Raw genomic sequence first — 22,814 nt, forward strand, 5'->3', positions numbered from 1 at the left:
AAAAGAGCTGAAGCCTCAAAGCACCACAGTTCTCCAGGGTCATGCTGAGTCACAGACGCTCTGACTTTAGAAATCACATCACAAAAGTATCCCTTTGGTTTCAACCTTTTTTCTTTGAGAAAACACCTTTTCCTTTCAGAAAGAGACCTTGCTATACACACAGAAAGGAAGCATCCTTACCTTACATTGGAGTACTTTAACTCTTGTTCCTCTCCACCCTAAACACATATACCAAACTGGAGGTATTGTATAAAGGCACTTTATTTAAAAATCAACTTATTCACATAAACCAGTCACTCTCTGAGTTCTCTTGCCTGAGCATGGGAGCAGAGTGTGTGATATTTTTCTGGGCTTACAGTATAAACTGACATGGTATTCAAGAACTTGTCCAGTGGACAGAGCTTCTCCGGGCAACCTCTTGGCACCTGCTCCTACAGAAGAAACAAAACTCATCAGATGCACAGGGACTGCAACCCTCAAAACTCATCAGGTGCACAGGGACTCCAACCCTCAAAACTCAGCAGGTGCACAGGGACTCCAACCCTCAAAACTCAGCAGGTGCACAGGGACTCCAACACTCTGCTGTCTTCAGATGGGTCCAGTAGTCTCACCCAAACAGTATGGTGTCAGCACACATTTAACAGACAGGAAGGCACCACTACCCCATAAGCTTCCAGATTAAAAAGCATCACATGCTGCTTATAAAAGACACTAAAGAAATGCTTGTTGAATTGACTGGGAAGACTCAGTCAAGTTCTAGCTCTGAGCCAGGAGAGTTCTAGTACTCATCCCTGGAGAGTGCTCAGTCTCTTTCCTGGACATCAACAATGATGAAGCAGCCAAGATGTCAAGATGCTGACAGTAAGCCAGGCATGGTGGTGGTGGTGGCGGCGGCACAGGCCTTAAATCCCAGGCAGAGACAGGCAGATCTCTGTGAGAACAAGAGCAGCCTGGTCTATATAGAGCATTCCAGGCCAGTTGGGGCTATAAGGAGACCTTTTCTCAAAAAGACTACCCCCACATAAAAGTGATGTGTACTACATCACCTCCAAACGACACCTGCTACTTCCCCAAAATGGGCCTCACAGTCAGGATGTTTAGCTTGCTGAGACTCTCAGGAGAAGAACAGTCCTGGTCCTAGGAGTATGTAAACAGAACTGCAATCAGCCCCCATTGTACCCTGCTATCAAATGCAGGCCTCTGTCCTAGACTTGGGTTGCAGTTGTGAGTCACCCTACAGACTTCAGACAACTGAGGCTATCACTGGAGACCTCACTGGGCCTGAGAAGAGACATCCGGCATTAAATTAATTGGGCGCCTAGCCAGCAACCACTTCCACCTTGGAGATCTTACCTCTCCATGGTAATAGACTTGCACAAACCATTCCTTAGATTCCTGGTGCTGGTAGAGTTCCATGGTCAGGTCAACTGCAAATGGAGGCCATTTGTGGTCAAAGATCCCCAGGGCCATTAGGAGAGGCATGAGCGTTACATCATGAGTTGCATAGAGGTACAGCTTTCTGCAAGAAAGAAACAGTTATCCATAATTTTTTGCCTCAGCACTCCTGGCCAGGATGCTGCCTGTCTCCCGAGTGAAAAACTCTTGCCTCAGAAGCAAGATGGAGAGCAGTCAGTTGAGCCTGGTATGAAACTTTCTGACACAGATGCTGGGGAGAACTCTTGTTCCTACTCTTAGGATCTCAAGGAGAAGGGCCCCCTGGAGTAATTCTCCTTGCCTCCTCTGTCCCACCCACTCAATACCGTCCCCCCCCCACCCCAGGGGTGGGTGAGTCTCAAGGGAGAAACAGCACAGCAACTCAGGTCTACCTATCTTTCTTGGATTCTGGCCACCCATGACGAATGTTCCTCCCATTCTCAGCTACACAAGTGCAGTGGGGTAACCTCTGCTCCTTGTTAGCAGGGAAGCTTGCGGTTTCAGAAAAATAAATTCATTCCAAAAGAATAATAAGCTGGATTGATCCTTAAAACATTTTCCAGTCAATAATAAAGTCTGTCTGCCTGGTGCCAGTAGCTGTCTCTTCAGAATGATTAAAGGTCTTACTGACCCTCAACATAGGAGACTAGCATTAGATGCTGCAGGTCCTTCAGGTACAAGGCAGAGAATGGCAAGGAAGGTAGCAAAAGGCAGGAAGTGGCGTCAGGCAGGTGCTGTGACAGAGAAGGAGGGGCACTGTATGGTTTACTGCTAGAAATTCCGCCCAAACCTCTAGACAGTTTCTATTTCACTTCTGTTCCCTGCACCTCTCATACCAGTGAGTTTCTAGCTACATGGAAGTTCTCCTTCCCTCCCTCTGTCCCTTTATCCTTTTCTTCTTAACCTTCTCTCTCTCTCTCTCTCTCTCTCTCTCTCTCTCTCTCTCTCTCCTTCTACAAGATAAGGGACATCTAGCTAAAACAAAGATTCATCTTCAGGAAACACATTTAGGAGAAATACATTTAGGACTCTTATTTTACTAAACAACATGGCAGGAAAGCAATAGCAAAAAGGCAGTGAAAAGGCTGTGAGCTTCTTGGGGACTCATGGCCTTGAAAACATACTTGTAGCTGCTGACTCCCTGGTTCCTGCTCCATACCCCTGGGGCCCCTCCCTGTACCCCAAAGCCCTTGGTGGTACAAAGTAGCCACTGTGCCTGGTACCTGGTCTTGTTGGGCGGGGTGGCAGGGTCCACAGTGTTCAGCAGGTTTCCCTTCAGCACATGTAAGAATGGGCCAACTGCCATCTGGATACTTTCCCTGTGAAAAGTGAGTAACATTTAAGCACCCGGCAGGCACTCAGCACTTGGGAGAGGTGTCAGTTCCGCTCCCTAGGTCCCAAGAGCCCAGTCAGATGGAGCAGAGAAAAAGACAGGTAATACAGGGGGTGCAGTGATGGGCAGGAGAAAAGGCTTTGCATCAAGCCAGAGCATTCTCTGTGAACAAAGACTTCCGATAACAGAAACACCAGGATACATATACACCATGAACACAGCTAAGGGGCACATTTGGAGAGCAAGTGGTGGAACTGAGCTCAATTATGAAGATCTAGGCTTTAGGCTGGCAAGATGGCTCAGGGCAAAGGTGCTTGCTGCCAAGCCTGATGGCCTGAGTTTGACCCAAAACTCACATAGGAGACGAGAACAGACTCACAAGAGTTGCCCTCTGCCCTACACACACGCGCACACACATACATTCACACACACACGCACACACATGCGTGCACACACATACACACACATTCACACGCACACACACATACACACACACGCACACACGAAATGAACAAATGTAAAATGATAAAGAACAAAGCCTTAAGGAGTGAAAGAACAATGCTGGGAAGGACAGAGGGGTAATAACCGGTAATTCCCAAAGGTCCTTAGAAAAGCAATCAGAAGGCCGACCTCCCAAGTCATCTCCTGTGTGCTGCCTCTGCACCTTTTGGACTTGAGCTCATAAAGACACTTATTTACATATTCTTTATTTAACTTGGGAAGAGCAGAACTACTTTCTCAGGTTGGCTTTGCAGCTCCATTGCTTCCATCCTTGGCTTGTCATCTCACCACCACAGGTGACGACTGAACTCAAAGCACATGGTCCCTCAGTACTGAGCAAAACAAAGATGGGAGGTGGCAAGAAAACAATTTATCTGTGTGTGCGCCTCTCACTTTTTAGGGGTAAGGGTTCAAAAACTGAAACAAAAAACACTCTTAGGACTCAATCTCCCAAAGAACAAGGCTGACATGATGGTTTAGATCAATTTTAAAAACTGCCACCTTCATAATTAAAGGAATGTTGAGAACGGATGAGGCGGAGGCAGCCACTGCATGCAGCATACCCCTTCCAGATGCACAGCCAGCCAACCCAGACTTCACTGTGAATTTCAGGATGCCCTAGGCTAGTGTACAAATGGGCATGCTGACTCTGCCAATGCTAACAGGGGCTCTTTTCTTATGCAAGAGGCCCTGCAAATTCTTGAAACATTAGCTGCCCTCTCCCCCAACACACACATATCCCACCTTTCCCAGGACTATTTCCCCTTCCCACCTTAACTGTTTGAAAGTTACCTATTCTTAGTGGAAATGGAATGCTCCTAATCAGAAAAAGCAACAAGTAAGTATTCTACAGCAGAATCCCAAGAACCAGCAAACACAGGACGACTGGTGAGAGCACCTGGTGTCTGGGGCCAAGCCCTAGCTCTACCACTTGCGAAATGAGCCCCAATCTCTCTCAGTCCAGCCCCCACCTCCTTTTTCTCCTTAAAGCAGTGCTAGGGAATCAAACCAGGGCTTTGTAGATTCTTTCCAGTTTCTTTATCCACAAAGCATCAGATAATAAATAATACCTATAACACAATGAGAATGGGAATTTATTTGCAAATTGTACCTTGAGTACAAAATAATCATTCTTCCTTTGCTCCCTCTATCCCAATCTTTTGAAAAGTACAGTGAAAGGAAAGGGTAACAAAGAGCCAGTGAAGAGTCAGGTGGTGGCTCCCCCTGTGCAGTGGGAGGTCTCAGGTCACCAGCCTCAACTCTGAAGTAAGGCTGTGGGCCAGAAGGTAGTCTAGCTGAGCTGTTTCACCTCTTCACACAGAGATGCCAGCTGCCAGGTGAGAGGGCCTGATGGACCCTCCTCCTCACAAACTTGAAGGTCTGACCAAGTGTGACTTGGTGCTAACACCAAAGAGGCCCCTCACCTGTCTTCCTGTTGCAGGATGTACAAGGCTGTGTCCACAGCTCTCTGCTCAATCACCTGTGCGAATCTCTTCAGGGCGGGACAGCTCAGGAGGCTGTGCACCTGAAAGGGCCGTCAGCAGTGTTAGAGGAAAATGCTTTTCCCACACTGAGCCTGGCAGGCAATCAGCTTCCACTAAATCTGCAAAGCCGTATCCTCCTGAGGAGGCTATGACCCCAAGGCTCTCTGAAACTCTGCATTCCTCAAAATCTGTAGGCCAGAATTCTTAAAATTGTTTTACATCCTTTTCTGATGGCTCCCGTCCACTCCAGGTTTTTTAATAAATAATCTTTAACTTAAAAAAAATAATATAATACAAGTAAAAGAATTCACCCAAATTCATTTTATTTTCATTTCCCCTAAAATGATTTTTAAGATGTATGCCACATAAATACTTTATACCTTGCCATATAGCCTTAAATTTGTTACATATAAGCACAAGGCACATTTATGCCTTTGGGGCACACTGTCATTTTTATGAGAAGGAAAAAGATCCTGCTCTGCTTTTGAGTACCTGACCTTAGAATCTACAGACGCATTCTGACTGTGTGATATTCTTTATTACATGAATTATGATACATATATACTTTTAATATGTAATATGTGCCTATTACATAAAATGTTATGTGTTCCATAAAATGTAATATACACAATGTATTTAGTACATAAAACTATTCTATAGCTAAATTAATTTTGAGAAAAACAGACTAAGAAATTAACCAGGTTTATTATAGACATGGCAGATTTTTTTTTATTTTATTTATTATTTTTATTTTATGTGTATGTGTGTATTGCCTGCATGTAGGTAAGCGCATCTGTGTCGTGAAATGCCTGCGGAGGTCAGAACAGGTTGTCGGATCCCCTGAGACTGGAGTTATGGACAGTTGTTGGCTGCCATGTGGGTGCTGGGATTCAAACCTGGGTCTTCTCCAAGAACAACCAGTGTTCTTAACCACTGAGCCATCTCTCCAGCCCCAGACACCTCAAATTGTTAAATTTATTTATATTTTTATTTTATGTGCATGACTGTTTTGTCTGCATATATGTAAGTACACCCATGTGTGCTATACCTATCGAAGTCAGAAGAGAGCATCAGATTCCCAGAAACTGGAGTTACTATTGTTAGCCACCATGTGGGTGCTGGGAACTCAACCTGGGTCCTCTGCAAGAGCAGCCACTGCTCTTAACCACTGAGCCATCTCTCCAGCCCCCAAATCTCAGATTTTAAAAAACTTGTTTTCACATTTATTTACTTAGTGTATGTGCACGTGTTTGTGTATATGTGCACCTATTTATTTATTTAGTGTGTGTGCACATATTTGTAGATGTGCACATATGCCTGCCATGGCATGGGTATGGCGATCAGAGAACAACTTGTCAGTTCTCTCCTTCCACTATGTGGTTCTAGGGATCAAAGAGGTTGTCAGGCTTGGTGGCAAATGCTTTTGCCCACTGAGCCATCTTACTGGCTCAAGATTTTCTTATATATATGTTTTTTTGAGACAGGATATCACTATGTAGTCCAGGCTAGTCTCCAACTTTTAAGTCTCTTGCTTTCAGCCTCCTGAGCACTAGGATTATAGACATGCATCACCACACCTAGCTTAGATTGTTTTAATATGCTGACACACTTATAAGCTCTCTAAAAGGTGATACAATCTGTATGGATCCCATAATATTTAGACCCTAAGGATGCCAAATGTAGACTTTACAAGGAGGGCATGTTGGCACACACCTGTAATTCTAGCACTCAAGAGACTGAGGCAGGAGAATAGTGTGAGATTGAGGTTAGTTGTGGGTTACATAGAAAGTTGGAGATCATCTGTGCTACATAATTAGACCCTGTACTGGATAGCCTTATTTGTCAACTTGACATACCTGGGTTGAAGGAGCCTCAGCTGGACTGGCCTGTGGCCATGTCTGTGGGGCATTTTGATGTGGGAGTGCCCAGTCCCCTTTGGGCAGTGCCACCCTGTGCTGGATAGCTTTAGTGTCAACTTGACACACCTGGGTTGAGGGAGCCTCAATTGAGGAATTTCCTCTATTGGACTGTCCTGTGGCCATGTCTGAGGGGCATCTTCTTGATGAGTGATGTGGGAGGGTCCAGTACACTGTGGGTGGTGCCACCCATGGGCAGGTGGGCCTGTGTTGCATAAGAAAGCAGGCTGAGTAGAGGCCAGGGGAGCAAGCCAGTAAGCAGCATTCCTTCATGGCCTGTGCTCCAGCCTCCAGGTTCCTGCCCTGAGTTCCTACCTTGGGCTCCTGGATGAACTATGACCTGGGATATGTAAGCTAAATAAATCCTTTCCTCCCTAGGTTGGTAGTGGTCAGAGTATTTTGTCACAGCAATGAAGAAACAAACTAAGACACACCCCTGGGCAGGTGGACCTAAATTGTATAAGAAAGGAGTTTGAGCATAAGCCAGAGGAGCAAGCCAGTAAAGTAAGTGGCATGCCTCCATGGTCTGTGCTCCAGGTTTCTGCTCTGAGTTCCTGACGTGGCTTCCCTTGATGATGGACTGTGCTTGAAAGCCAAATAAGCCCTTTCCTCCCCAGGTTGGTTTTGGTCAGACTGGTCACAGCAATTGAAACCAAACTAGAATAGACCTTGACACAAAAAAATAAAACTTGGACTGGGGAGATAGCTCAGCTGATAACGTGCTTGGCATCCAAGCATGTGGACTTGAGTTCACTCTCCAGAACCCAGGTTAAAGAGCCATATGTGGGGCTGGAGAGATGGCTCAGTGGTTAAGAGCACTGGCTGTTCTTGCACAAGACCCAGGTTCAGTTCCCAGCACCCATGTGGTGCCTACCAACCACCTGTAACTCCAGTTCTAGGGGATCAGACACCCTCCTCTGGCCTCCACAGGCATTACATGACAAAGGTACACTTATATACATGCAGGTAAAACATTCATATGCATAAAATAAATTTTAAAAAATTTTAAAAATAAAAAAGCCAGGTGTGGCAGATGCAGAGAGATAGTGGATCCTTGGAATTTGCTGGCCAGCCAGCCTAGCCTACTTGGTAAGCTCCAGGCCAGTGAGAGACCCTGCCTCAAAAAATGACATGTGTAAAATTAGCATTCCTCTCTAGTCATAATCCCATCCTCCCAAACACATGTGCTCAGATCTCAGGTATTCTGAGAACAAGCTTCCAGAAACTGATCTAGAGCTAAATGGCTGTGTTCCTGAGTGAGGCATCCTCTCTGATTGTCCTCATCAAGGTGCTCTCTGTCACTCAGTCCCCACATCTATCCCATCTGTAAATCTTATCATGAAAGCCTGCAAACCAGAGACCCTCGGGTCAGTTCTAGCGAGGAGGCAGCCCTCCCAAGGGCCCATCCATAGCTCCCCAAACCCAGAACCCAGGGGAAACCATTATCCCACCTGCTCAGCAGCCACGTTGTCCAGGAGAACAAAGAAGTCCACTTCGTCACTACCATTGATGCCCGCCCCAGCCTTCACCTTTTCCAAATCTTCTGAGATCCCTGGCTGCAAAGTAGCAGCCTTTTTCCGGCCTCTGCCAAAAAAACCAAAAAGCAGGTCAGTATATTACTATTGTAGAGTGATCAGTAATTTACAAAACGTATTTTATTCAGCATTTGTGATTCCATTTAATTCTTACAACATAACTATTACCTCCATTTTACAGATAAGTAAATTAAGGCTCCAAGAATGAACCTTTTAAGTCAGCAAGAATTAGAATAAAAGCCTAGATTTTTCAAATCCTACTCTCAAAATTATAACAAAAGCAATGTGTGCCCTTGATCTGTCTGAAAACAGTATTCTGTTTGCTCTTTGTTCTCTGGAACACTGTCTCAGTGCAGCTCAGAAATACCTGAGCACAGGAAAATCTCAGCAGCCCAACCCAAACAGCCCACCACAGCAGCACATTAGTGTCAGAGATATGAAGTCTTCCTGTGCTTACACCAGGGGTTTGCAGATTGATGACTGACTTGACCACCTTTCATTTAACCCGCAAGTTTCTTCATTCGCCCACCCTGGATCCCAAAGTTGTTGGAGGACAGCCCCATTCATGGATGCCTGCAAAGCCATCTGTCAAGCCCAGTGTGTGGCTTCATACCTGCCACTATGAGCAAAAAACTTTACTTCCTAGACAGCTGAAGTCAGACCTGAGTGTGATTTACTGCCCCGCCCCCACCATTCCTTATCCCAAGCTGGTGAGCTGGGCCAGTGCTCAGCACAAGCAGTCGGTCAGTAAAGACTGGAAAAGCCTGTCACCTGGTTTTCTCTCTCAGGCCCCAGCAGTTCCGGTAGTTGGGATACAAGACTTCAGAGCTTGCCTCATCCGTGTGGATGACAATGGGTCCTAGAAGGAAGACAGGAAGCACAAACAGAAAGGGGTCTCAGCTCACTCTTCCAAGACCCACTTCCTCCTTCTGTGTGTACACAGCTGATCCAAGAGACAGATTACAAGGTCACTCTAGAAGGACAAAGAATGCCTTCGACATGCCCTGGCCCTGCCCAGCTTCCCTATGTCCAAGCATTGGAGAAAACAGCAGCTTTGTTCTGTCTAGCACACGGCCTCTTACTGGGCCACAAACAGACTAGAACAGGTCCAGACCTGGATTACATCAGCAATTCCCTGACTCACTCCCCAAACTCCCTGCCTGAAACATCACCAGCAACAGTTCTACTAAAGAACGTTGTCTCTGCCATCATTAGCAGTAGGTTATCTTAGTTGGGCATGGTGATGCATACCTTTAGCCCCAGCACTCAGAAGGCAAAGGTAGGTGGACCTCTGTGAGTTCAAGGCCAGCCTGGTTTACACAGCAAGTTCTAGATGAGCTGGGGTCACAGGGAGACCCTGTCTCAAAAAGACCAAAAAAAAAAAAAAAGAGAGAAGTGGATTTTCTTGTGGCTTCACAAAGTTCAATTCCTATAGGCCAATAAAGTGACTTATCACAAGACCATAATTCTCTCAGACCACATAGCTCTGCCCCAAATACAAGTAAACCTTCTAGAAGAATTACTAAGAACCAAAGATTAGACTATAAACAATACTGCTGTGACTGAAAGCTCACAAGTATTCCTACCCTCTCCTATTGATGTCCAAAGATGTTCTAATACCTTCCCCTACTCTGTCTTTATACTAGAAAAGGTGAGGGCCTGTAGCAGGTTCTCTTTCCACACAGTTCAGGCCTGATGGGGAAAGAAACAGCTTCCTTATAAGCAGTAATTTAGAATCAGAGGCCAAGCCACAGAGTAATTTGGTAAATCCCAAAGAGCTATTTATCCTCAAATGAATTATAGCTAGAACCCCAGGAACTTAACAGTAGCTATGGTAACTCTACTGGTATACTCAAATTCGCATACACTTTGTCAATCTAGACAGAAGGAAACCAGACTGAAAATCAGCTGAATCACACCTAACCAGCGGGGCTGCCCTGGGCTGTCATTTCTCCTCTCAGGGACTCATGTGTAAATCAAAGTGGGTAGAACTTCATCTGTGATTTTCAATTGTTTTAAAGCAGCAGAACCTTTCCGAACCCACTACTATCTAACATAATACAGAAAAGGGGCTAGTGTCTCCAAGGTGGGGTCCAAAGCATAGCCTACTTGCATGTCCTTTGCTTTCTGTAGTTCCTGTGATCCCTCTGAATAATTCTGGGGTTCTGCAGGACATGCTTGAAAAGAACAGACTAAGGCTGGACACGGTAGCACATATCTATCATCCGAGCACTTGGAAAGTGGAGACAGAGGGATCAGGAATTAAAGACTAACTTCTACTACACAGTAAATTTGAGACCAGTTTGGAATACATGAGACTGTTTCAAAAAACAAAAAAATGAAGCCAGGCATGGTGGTACACGCTTTTAATCCCAGCACTCAGGAGGCAGAAGCAGATCTCTGTGAAACTGAAGCCAGCCTGGTCTATACAGTGAGTTCCAGGCCAGCTGGAGCTACAAGGAGACCCTGTCTCAAAAAGGGCTGACAAGAAGGTTCAGTGGGTAAAGGCACTTACACCAATCTCTGGAACCCATATGGGGGAAGGAGAAAAGACTCACACAAGTTATCCTCTGACCTCCACATGTGTACCATGATATAGGTGCATGAATATGTGCACATGTGGACACATACATCAATAAATTAAAAAATAATAATAAAAGAACAGATCGAAACTATCAAAGACCCTCTCCAGACTCCCCAGTGTGGGAATAACTTTTATAATATAGACAAGCTCTGGACTTTTACCTAATCTTGCAATCAAAAAGTTAATCTTATGTTTTGAGACCATTTAATACTTTTTCAGCTTATTTATAATGTAAGCGAGCCTACTAGACTTTGGGTTCCTCTTGTAACCTAAACAGATAGCTTTAATCCCTCATGACCCTTCCTTGCCCCTGACCTATAATGTGTGTGTGTGTGTGTGTGTGTGTGTGTGTGTGTGTGTGTGTTTTGCATATTAAGTAAGCTCAGTGGATATTTGTTTATTTGGTTTCTCTCTCTCTTTTTTTTTTTGGTCTTTTAACAAAATATTTTATTTATTATTTTTAGGGGCTGGAGAGATGGCTCAGCAGTCAAGAGCACTGACTGCTCTTGCAGAGGACCTGGGTTTGATTCCCAGCACTCACATGGCAGCTAACAACTGCCCGTAACTCCAATTCTAGGGGATCTGACACTCTCTTCTGACCAACATGGACATTCAATGACATAGGTACACTTACACACATGCAGGCAATACACTCATACACATAAAAAATAAAAATAAACTTAAAACATTTAAAAAATTTTAAAATATATTTATTATTTTTAATCTTATGTGTATGAGTATATTGTCTGCATGTGTGTAAGTGCACCTGTATCATGCAATGCCTGCAAAGGTCAGAAGAGGGCATTGAATCCCCTGTGAATGGTTGTTAGCTGCCATGTGGGTGCTGGGAATCAAACCTGGGTCCTGTACAAGAACAGCCAGTGCTTTTAAAAACCTCTGAGCCATCTCTCCACTCCCTCTTTTTGGTCTTTTTGAGACAGGGTTTCCGTGTAGAACAGGCTAGCCTCGCTCTCACAGAGATCTGCCTGCCTCTGCCTCCTGAGTGCTGGGACTAAAGATGTGAGCCATCACACCCTGCTTGAGTGGATAGCTATTGAAAGCAACAGATTATCCTACTTGTGTTGCAAATGACAGGAGGGATTAAATTGATAGTATCTGTTTGCGGTGGTGTATACTACTGTCCTAGGTCAGTAGTGCTCAGAAAGGAAAAGCCCTCTGATAAGGGTCCACTTTTCCTTCCCCATTTCATGCTGGACATATATTTTCAATAAAGAGAGATGAAGGCCTTTGTTTGAGAGCACAGTTCCAAGAGAATTCCAAAAGGAACAGGTTCTCAGAGCAGTTCAGGTCCCCTCTTGGCTAAAACGGATGCTAAGAATCAAACTGTCTTTATTCAGACATAACCATACATAACATGGCATCTCGTATTAATGCCCCACCACAGATGTACATGTCCTCAGAGCAGCTGATGACAGTGATGAGCATGGTTTCTGAAGCCAGACTGCCAGGGTTTGAATCCCACCTACACCATCCACCAGGTCTGTGCTCCTGAGGAAGCTACTTCCTCAGGAACACTTCCTCAGGAGCTTCTCTTATCTGTAAAAGCAGAGAACAGTATCTTCCTCATATGGTTATCACAAGAGTTCAACAATATGTGCAAAGTTCTTAGCAATGATTGGTATATTCTAATCCTTAAAGTATTAGAAAAACCACCATGAACCTAAACCTCTAACACAACAAGGTAGCACTACAACCACTAAAATGCCATCCACCAGAAGTCTGCTACTGATGTCAGGATGTTGGAATTATAGTTTGTGCAAAATAGACATACTTGAGTAGGCACTCAAATCTATGTTAAACAAATGACTGTCCAGACTGGCAACCTCTGGCTGCACACAGTCAGATGCTCTCTAGCTTCCACAGAGCCAACTCTGGCTCTTCTCCAGGACTTCACTCCTAAAGCCAAATCTGCAGTTGCACTATTTCTGTTAATGGTGGCAGCTTCTGGTGTTCTTTGGCCCATTCAAGTTACTGGATACTCTGAAGAAAGGCATAGAATTACCTCTGAGAGAAGCCTCACTAGGCTCCTAACACCTTGGGGTCCTGAGCAGGGAGCTTCTAGGTGGTCCCACCCACTGGGTACTGAAGATGCCACCTTCCTCCCTACCTGCTGGAAACCCAGGGCATCCTCAGTCTGTAACCTATCTGTAGAGAAGGGGCCACCAAGAATTATCTGTCTTCCTTAGTCGAACTTTCGGTGTTTCTGGGAAGGATATATATTTGACTTTTTGAAGGTAAGAAAATGAAGAGCTTTGAGAAGATCAGATATTCCAGATTATTCCTGTGCTTGGCTTATTAGACACACACTCTCTAATTCAGCCAGAATTAGCAACAGCAACTTCCTCTGGCCTGAAGTCCATTGCTTTTAAAAATTGGATGGAAATTTTATTTTTATTTGAGATACCTCTAGAACCTAACAAAATAACAGGAATATTTGCCTCCTGGCACCATTTAGTATCTTAATCTCTGTTAGATTGTAATAGTTAGGTCATGATTTGAAACTCAGATGAGTGATTAAATGTGATTTTGAATCAATTACAAGTGACAAAAATGTAGCTGCATTTGATGGCCAAAGACCCCGTTATGGTTTGAATCTGAAGTATGTTTTGGACACTTACTCTTAGTAGGGAGCTAAGTTTAGGGAGGCTGTGCAGCATTTACAATATTAGGCCTGGCTGACAGAGGTAGATCAGTAGGGGTAGACCTTTAAAAGCTAGACCTTCCCCTAGCTCCAACCTATGTTCTCTGCATCCCAGTCTGTCCCACTGTGAACACCCACCACCTCATAGTCCCACAGCCACTGCTGGAGCCTCTGCCATATGCTCCTTCTTCCACCACCATGCCTCCCTCACCATGACAGCCTGCAATCTCTCTGAAACAATGACCCAAAACAAACCTTTCTCCCCTTAAGTTGTTTCTTATGAGGTATTTGGGAGGGAAATAAGAAATTCAGTCCTTAGTTTAGAAGTTGGAGAGTTCCTGATTGCAAATATTCATTGACCAAACATGTTAAAACTCAAACTCTGCTGACTTTCTCAACTAAGAAAGGCTACACAGAATACTGTTAATACCACCTGGGTTGACCTAAGGATTACCAGCAAAGTCAGAGCAGTAGCAGCAGTCTTGGGTCCCAGCTAAGTGTGCCCCTGCCCTTCTTTTCAGCAGAGTCTCACTACTATTCTGGATAGGGTTGCCCCCTATACCTTGGGTAGAACCCAAGATGCGAACTCAGAAGGCAGGGGCACATCCAGCAGCTTCTGTGCTGTTCATGTGGAGGTCATTTTGGCAAGGGCAGCATAAGGCTGGATGGGGAAGGACCTCCACAACAGGAGCAATCAGAAGCCACATGTGCAGAGAGATCAAGAGAACAGGCATCAAGACAGAAGGAGGGGCTTTGGAAGTGAGAAGAAACAGCTCCTCTGGTACAGGGGCTGACTTTCAGACCCAAACACAAACCTTCTTTCTGACGTTGAAAAAGCCCAGCCAGCAAACACCGAGTAGATTCCAGATTCCGGAACATGTTGGTAGAACGAACACTGAAGGGAAAATGAGAATGAAAAGGCAGAGATGCTCACAGAACTCTGAACATACGGGAATGGTACAGACGTGAGGCTTTCAAGACCAGGTTCCTCCCTGTGGAAGGACTTGCCCCCAAGGGACCTAAAGGCTACTGAGTGTGACCTCCAGTGACTACCTGTTCACAGAAACTTACAATATAAGGCTAACTGCACTGTGGCAAGTTATCCCCAAAACTACCTTGAGTGAGTAGGGGGTGAGGATGGTTTATTAATCCTTAAGACCTTTAAATTGGGTGTAATCTCCTTTCCTAGTGACTCACAAGACCTCCTGGGGGTTGAAGACCGGTGAAAGGAAAGGGATATCTTCTACATAGTTCTTCCTCAGTCTCTCTCCCAGGGCAAACATCTGTTGCATGCCCACCTTGGTCAGCTGCCCAGCAAACACGCCACCCTGAAGTAAGGCAGAAAGAAAGAGAAGAATGAAACACTCAACGGCTCTCTAACTCAACTCAGCCCAGAGAAAAACGCTGAAGCTCTGCAGTAGGTTCCCCAGAGCAGGGAAGTGCTCACCTTCAAGGTGGTCCCATGGTATTCAGTGTCATAAGGAGACTGTGGCTTCGGGCCACCAGCTAAATTGGTGACTGTGTAATCAAACTGAGTTTGGGGTGGGATCTCTAAAAGCTTGGGGTTCCATTCCACCTGTTGTGACCATAAAAAACAACATATTGCTTAAAAAACTTTTGAAACTCATACCTTGTGACCCTTGGAATTCATGGCTGGAATCACTGGACACTAAGCCTGCAACCTCCCCTTGGGGTGGAAGGAAAGGAAAGTAAACTCTACCTCCAACTAAAGAAAGAAATGATGTTGATTTTTGCCTTGGTGTCCTGAGCCAAAGTCCCATTAGTGCTACACCAGGACTCAACGTTACAGCACTACTCTCACATTAAGCCCACTGGACTATAGAGGAGAAGTGGCAGGACTGCTCGGCATGCAAATACTCAGTGAGTGAGTGAATGAGTGGATAAGCGAACCAGTGAGTTAAATATGCTTAAAGTGACTCACCACACTGGTAAGAATTTCTAAGGAAGCAATCTAGGTGTTGATGCCCTAGGGCTCTGCTTAATATCCACTACTACTATCACTATTTCCTATACTCTTAACCAATTTCTGAAATAAGCAGTTGCCATCTATAGAAGCCTTTCTTTCCTTCTCCTCTTCCTTGTGCTTGTAATCTGGCTCCTGCCTCAACTGGACGATTTTCAAAGCATCACCTGTGGCCTCAGATCTCATAGCTCAAACTACCCAGAAAACAGATGTGACGACGTCAATTTTAAAAACATGTGTCTTCTGGGGCTGGAGAGATGGCTCAGCGATTAAGAACATTGACTGTTCTTGCAGAAGACCCGGGTTCAAATCCCAGCACCCACATGGCAGCTAACAACTGTCCGTAACTCCAGTTCCAGGGGATCTGACGCCCTCTTCTGTCCTCCACAGGCATTGCATGACACTGCACTTACCTACATGCAGGCAATACACGCATACATATAAAATAAAAATAATAAATAAAATATATTAAAAAAAAACAAGTGTCTTCTTCGAATCCATATACCAGCTCCTCTTCCCAATCTACTAAGTTTCTCTCAATGCACCTGCAATTCTAGACCCCCAAACTTAAACCTCTGGTCCCCTGCTATCCCAATCCCCGAGGCAAACCCTGTTGATTGGTGGCTAGAAAAAAACAGTCATTCACACTGGCTACTCCACTGCCTCACTGTCACAGTATAACCTTTCCCTCAGGCAAGACACCTTCCTTCTTTCACAGTTAGCCAATGCTCCTCATTCTGAGCCCCCAGCTCTCAGGGATAAAGCTCCTCATGGATTCACAGCAGCATCATGGCCCTCTCACCACTTCTCCCCTGCCCTGTACTTACTCTCAAGCCACACAACTCTACTTCCTTTAGTGCTATTCTCATACCCCCTGGCCTCTCTGTACCATGCTCTTCTGCCTGGAGTTATTCCTTCTTTTGGTCAGCAAGACTCATTCATGCCATACAACTCAAGAAGCCCTGGCTATGGCCCTGAGCTCACACAGCCATCTCATTGCCTATCTTTGGTAACCTTTAGGAAACTGCACCAGGAAAGTCCCTTTCACAGTCTGTCCTGTTCAGTACACAGCTTCTTGAGAACAGGGAAGGAATCATCTATTGACCGTCTAGTCTGAATGCTCCAAAAAGGGCCTGGCACACCACAGGCACAATTAACAGCTCTGATAATCTTCCAGATCCTAGAGAAAGATACCAAACTTGAGGTAATGTGATCTGGCCTTTCCTGGGTTTTCAGCTTAGCAGAGGAAGTCAGCCATGGATGTAAATGGCAGCATTGCCACAGCAGACACGGGCATGCCCACCAAGAAGCCAGACACAGGCTATCATGGCTCAAAGGCAAGACAGACCTCTTCTGACTGCAGCTTCGGGGAAAGTTTCATGGAAAGAATGACATTTGAAATGATGATGGTGCAGACAACATTGTCTGTATCTGAGACTACGGAGTACACAAGGAGAGGACAGCACTTCCAAGCCCAAGCTAGAACTCGAGTGAAGAAGAGATGGAAATGTGTAGGGCAAAAATGTTTGCCTCGACCTCAGGATGGTTTCCAAACTTTTAAATTAACAAATACCAAGTAAAGTTGAACTTCTGAATTGCATATATAAGGACAAAAAAATGCAGTTTCTCCAGCTGAAGTAGAAGCCCAAAGTCCCAGCCATTCAGCATACCCAGGAGTTTGGAAGGAACATGTTTCCAACAAGTAGTTTGAAAGCCAACAGTGCAAGTCACAATTGGAATGGAACGACTTGAGTTGCACTTGGCAGGTGAGTAGACGAAAACTTGGTTCCGGGGCCTGGTCAGAAGTCAAGCAGGAGAATAAAGAAAAATATGACGTTGGTTTTGAGCTTGTGTGGCTGATGTGAGGAGGGAATGTAGGCAGTCCCCCAGAGAACAGCAGGCAAGCTGAGCTCAGTTTGGGTGGGTCTGCAGTGAGTTACCGCACCTGCACACAGTACTCTCACCATCTTCCCGTAATTACAACCTGTTTCATCTCTCTCCTTCACCCCAGGGTGAGCTCCTTCAGAGCTGACACTAAGGGGTCCACTGTGGTTAAGTTAATGTCCAGCACAGCACCTGACACAGAGGTCCACAGGGTCAGCAGTCTCACTGAGTAATCTCTGGGCACATTCACCAACAGAGGGTCTTTAGTGTCTCCCTGGGAACAATTCTTGAAGCCCAGTTGTGTTGAGTCTAAGCATGTTATTTCAGATTTCCAAGAATGGATGATGCATCTGTTTCATACATACCCTCCCCCACCCCCCGGGGTTATCCTTGTTTCTGCTGGTCAGCTTCCAAGCCATAAAGATAAATTTGAACTGGGCTACATACTGAGTTCCAGGCTAGTCCAGGCTTCAAAGTAAGATCCTGTCTTAGAGGATGGGGCGGGGGGGCTAGTTTGATCATTTTACTTACTTGTTATACTCATTTTTAAAAATAACCAATTCGGGGGCTCAAGAAATGGCTCAGCAGTTAAAAGCACTGACTGCTCTTGCAGAGGACCCAGGTTTGAGTCCTAGAACCCACATGGTGGCTGACAACTGTCTATAACTCCAGTTCCAAGGGATCCAACTCCCTCTTCTGACCTCCGTGAGTACTGTACCAGGTGCACTTGCATACATGCAGGCAATACACTCATACACAGAAAATAAAAATAAATAAAATTTAAGTGCTAGGATCAAAGGCCTGTACCACCACCCCTGGCTTATACACTGGGACTAAGCTCTCTTGCTTTTATATTAAAGGAGAACTCAGCTAGACTAGTTTAAAGATAAAAGCAAGGCAAGGACTCAGGAAAAGCACACCACTTCTAATGCTAACAGACAGATTCCTCCCAAGGGTCCTCATAAAGAGACAGAGTAATATAACGAACATCTTTCCAGCATCACAGCAATGAGTTCTGCTGGGCTGTTTCTCCTCATTCCCTCCACAGAGTGGAGTCTTAACATAGCTCAGTGTAGTGAAAGCACTTCCGTACTGGGATGGATATGCTGCATTTCATAGAAAAGAAGAAAGTACCCAGAAGTCAACAAAACTTCCAGCTATACATTTTAGAATGAAGCAATGGATTTAAACCTTGGTTACTCACCAGGTATCAGTAGAACATTTTTTAGGTTGCTAATACCTGAGCCTCATCCTGGGTTAATCACATCTGGATTTTCCGGGGGTGAGGTCTCTACTTTTTAATGCTACACAGTTAAAAGATAATTCTAAAAATTCACCACAGAAAAGAGAAGCTCACACAATGCCTGGAGACACTGTACTAATCGAATCAGAATCTCTAGAAGATGCAGGCATAGGTATTTTTTAAACTTTCCCAGTTGAGTTCAACCTCCTGACAAGGTTAAGAACCATCAACCTGGAGTAATGAACGAACTGGCACAGCCTTCATGCAATGCTTCTGAATACCACTTCTCAAAGCTGAGCCTAGACAGGAATCAAGCAACATAACATCATGCTTCCTGGCTCACCTATTGTCAGATAAAGATCATAACATCTTAGCAATGGAGCTGGGATATGTTGAATTTTATCTTATAAAAGTTGAAGTACCTTCCTACTGGGGATCAGGGAAACTTGAAAGCAATTTTCAAGATCAAGGGTTTTCATTTAAAAGTAAATTTAGATCCAGTCTAAAGATAGGAAAAAATGGACAATCAAGTTCCATAATTTTATTTTTAAAACACAACCTTTCAGGGAGACAGTTTACCCAACTGCTATCCTAGTCATAAGAAAACAACTACTCAAACAATGCTATTTTGTGAGGATTTGTGAAAGAGCTAAAACAATTGATTCATCACGGGTTCATGTATAACCACCCACAAACCAGCAAATGTACCAAAGGCAATTTTAGTTTGAGAATTGTTGCCAGGTGGTCTGTTCAGACTATAATTAATAACAAAATCAGAAAGATTAGAAAATGCCAGCACTCATGTCTATGGGATTGGATATTGTCTTAGTTTGTTTCTCCATTGCTGTGACAAAACACTCTGACCACTACCAACTTGGGGAGGAAACAGTTTATTTGTCTTACATCTCCCAGGTCACAGTTCATCAGGGAGCCCAAGGTAGAAACTCAGGGCAGGAACTTGGAGTCAGGAGCTGGAGCGCAGGCCATAGAGGACCACTGCTTACTGGCTTGCTCCCCTTGCCCCTGCTCAGCCTGCTTTCTTATGCAACGCAGGCCCATCTGCCCAGGGATGGCACCACCCACAGTGGGCTGGGCCCTCTCACATCACTCAACAATCACAAAGGTGCCCCAAGGACATGGCCACAGGCCAGTCCAATGAAGGCAATTCCCCAACTGAGGCTCCCTCAACCCAACTGTGTCAAGTTGACATTAAAGCTATTCAGCATGGATACTGAGAAAAAAACCTGAGAGAAGATATCCGGAAACAAGCCAAAGGAGGCTGACGACTTTCACGGATAGCTGGAGAGCTAAACTCTGTACTACAGAACAGGACATGTCTAAAGCATCTGCCTAGGGCTGGAGAGATGACTCCATAGTTAAGAATGCACGCAGCTCTTGAGAAAGACTGTAGTTCAGTTCCCAGCACCCACCAGGTGGCTCACAACCACCTGTAACTGTATCACCATGGGATCCTACGCCCTCTTCTGGCCTCCACTGGTACACACACACACACACACACACACACACACACACAAATAAAAAATAAAATAAAATCTGGGGGAAAAAAAAAGCATCTGCCTAAAGCCTAAAGTCTGTTGCAAAGCAAGGCCATGGAATCACATGCTCTGTAACTCATAGCTACACAGAGAAAAGATGAATGAAATTGGTATTCTAAGCAAGGATGGCTCCTTTCACCATAAAGGCAGAAGATAGAAGATACCCATCACACACTCACTGGCTCATGGAAAACCCCTAAAAAGATTTAAATGAGGATAGGGTGATGTGATGAACATCTTTCTAGCAATGAGATGCGTGACATTGTCTCTTCCAGTTCCCTCAACACAGCATAAGTCAGTGAAGCCAGATCTATACTGGGATCCACCCCAACAGGGAGTTGATACAGGAAGTTCATGTGCTGTACACACTAGGCTCAGTTCCAGACAGTCAAACTTTCATTCTCTGCTACCACTGATTAGCTTAGTCTTCTACATGAACACAGGGTATATTCCTATACCTCTTTCCAGCCCACTGGAATAAGAATAGAGAACAGGGGGTAAAGGGTAGGGTACAAAGATATGGACTAAGTGTATAAACAATAATAATGAAAATGTAGTGACCTAAAATTAAAGACACCAGGTAAGGAATGGGGAAAAAAATATCAAAGAAACAAAAAGAAGTTCTGGTACTAGACAGATGCTATTTCAAAAGGCTAACTAGAAACCTGGTCATTGAATTCAGTGCCTGCCAAAATGCAGCTGTGTGATTAGTACCCTGGAGGCATGATTTCTTGACTGACTGCCCTGCTCCCCCCTTATAAGGTGGATTTGGGGTTGCATGATATGAAGACACAATACAGTTTCTGGAAAGCAAATAAAATCACGAAGCATATTTACAACACCAGTTTGAACAAACTGATGGGCTACAACATCAAACCGGAAGACCACCATCCACACTCGAAGGGTAAGTGGACAGACACAGGAGCCTGGCTGGGGATTTGTGGTTCCCTATTCTTCAACTGGTCTTCCTGATATGAAAGGTCACATGCACGAAGGGCAATCATCTTTAAAACAAAAGCTAATTGTTTATGCTTTAATTCTAATTCTCCCGACCAAACCAAGCAGATTTTTCAGACACAATAGCCACAAGACAAGACAATTTTTAATTTTTCTTTCTACTATAAATCCTTTCCATTACAGGTTAAGAAGATGGAAATGTTAAGAATCCCAAGATACAGGCACGTGGCCACCAATAAACCTTCAGGAGATCTCAAATAGTCTCCAGCAACCTCTGAGAAAAACCTGTTCAAGATTTGTTCCAAATGACACCAACCGGTTCTGCACTGTAAGGCCACTTAGGGTGGCTCCTGTTACAAAGGTCTCTGTAGTTCTTTGACAACTAGCGTAACATACAAGGTCCACAGCACCCTTGTACTCAAGTTCACACGAACAGAAATGCTGAAAGTGGCCCAACTCCACGCCCGGAACCAGAATCAGTATTTTGACAAGATCCTCAGGGCGACTCCTATGCATCTTAAAAGGCACACCGCCTAGGAGCCAAACTGGAAGTTTGGGAGCTGTCCTAGCAAGTAGGGTTTATGCACCGATAGAGTGGGGTGAGGGGGGGAGTTGGAAGAGGTTGGCGGGGCTATAGCCTGGGGACCAGTCTAGTGCTCTCTCTCAGGTCTGGACCTAGCCCTAGGCCCGCAGTCACCCTACCCCACCCCCACCCCCAGAGGTGAAACCCCCAAAGTGTGTCCCCGCGCCGGCCCGCCTCTCACCTGCTCCTCCAGCGGGAGCGGCTTGAGTGGACTCCGCGCCCCGTGTCGAAACACCACCTGCACCATTTTCAGCTCCAGCAGGCTGCGGGCCACCGGCCGCTGGCCGCCGGCCGCCCGGTGCTCGGCCAGGGCCACCCGCCGCTGGTGGAAGCCGTAAACCAGAGAGGCCAGGACGCCCACCGGGGCCCACACGCGCATGCTGGCGGCTCGGGAGGCTGAAGGCTCTGCAGGCGCCGGAGCTCAGCAGCAGCCCCGAAGTTTGCGGGAACTGATGGGCAAGCGCATCCAGCCCCTGGAGCCAGCGACCAGGCGGGGACCGAGCGCCGGCAGAGGCGCGGGTGGGAGCAGAAGGCACTCCTTGGAGTTTAAACGCCGTCGAGGTCGGCCGCTCCTGGGGCAGGCGGAGCCGGACGAGCACAGCTCCGAGAACCTTAAACTTGCACTTCAAACCTGGTCCCAGCACCCTCCAAAGTACTGGTAGCCTAGGCAGCTGGAGCTCCAGGGACACCCGCAAGTCGGCTTCACATTTTATAACCAAGTTCCCTTCCACCTTCTAACCCTCCCAAGGACCTGCCCCAAGTGAATCGGCGCACAGGAGCACGGGAAGGGGAGTCCCGCGACGTCGTCCGGCCCAGAGACTCGGATCTGCAAAGAACTACAAGCCCCATAAGACTGTTCGCGGCCGAGGCCCTAGGGAGGGTTGTACCGCTCCCACCGCGTGCTGGGGTCCCGGCTCCGCCCTCCAACCCCTCTTCTGGTCCTGACTGCCCTAGGGCTGGAACTAGTAGGAGTCTGATTTATTCTACGGGTGGATTTGTCTAACTGAACCCGAAAGCTGAGCCCTGTATCTAATGAGTGATTACTTTTTGTGAAGCTACTGTTTCCCATTTTGTTTAAGAAAACTGAGCTAGGGATGTAGCTCAGTGGTAGAGTGCTCTACTGGCATAGCAAAGCCTTGGATTCATTAGCGATGGAGA

The 22,814-nt window shown here is 45.7% G+C and overlaps 1 protein-coding gene across 2 annotated transcripts; it reads right to left on the reverse strand.

Moving 5' to 3' along the window:
- Positions 1-243: 243 nt before the first annotated feature.
- On the reverse strand, positions 244-22,418 carry Acp6 (acid phosphatase 6, lysophosphatidic). Of its 2 annotated transcripts, none has more exons than XM_008827573.3 (10): positions 21,838-22,418; positions 14,897-15,025; positions 14,647-14,777; positions 14,265-14,344; positions 8,975-9,062; positions 8,120-8,252; positions 4,693-4,793; positions 2,658-2,753; positions 1,354-1,519; positions 244-431 (listed from the first exon to the last, which is right to left on the reverse strand). In XM_008827573.3, the coding sequence occupies exons 1-10, from the start codon at positions 22,033-22,035 to the stop codon at positions 294-296; spliced, it is 1,260 nt and encodes a 419-aa protein (XP_008825795.1). In that variant the 5' UTR covers positions 22,036-22,418; the 3' UTR covers positions 244-293. The 2 variants fall into 2 exon arrangements, with proteins under 2 accessions (XP_008825795.1, XP_029416726.1); XM_029560866.1 differs by lacking the exon at positions 244-431 and adding an exon at positions 929-1,137.
- Between the last annotated feature and the right edge of the window lie 396 nt (positions 22,419-22,814).

The sequence above is a fragment of the Nannospalax galili genome, unplaced genomic scaffold (assembly GCF_000622305.1).
Source record: "Nannospalax galili isolate Female #2095 unplaced genomic scaffold, S.galili_v1.0 scaffold693, whole genome shotgun sequence".
In the NCBI taxonomy this organism is placed as follows: Eukaryota; Metazoa; Chordata; class Mammalia; order Rodentia; family Spalacidae; genus Nannospalax; species Nannospalax galili.

Coding starts and splice junctions, on each gene's coding strand:
- Acp6 (XM_008827573.3), bottom strand. CDS start 22,035: ATGCGCGTGTGGGCCCCGGTGGGCGTCCTGGCCTCTCTGGTTTACGGC. Junction 8,253..8,974: donor GGCCTGAGAGAGAAAACCAG/GTGACAGGCTTT, acceptor TTTTTTTGGCAG/AGGCCGGAAAAAGGCTGCTA. Junction 4,794..8,119: donor ACAACGTGGCTGCTGAGCAG/GTGGGATAATGG, acceptor CGGCCCTTTCAG/GTGCACAGCCTCCTGAGCTG.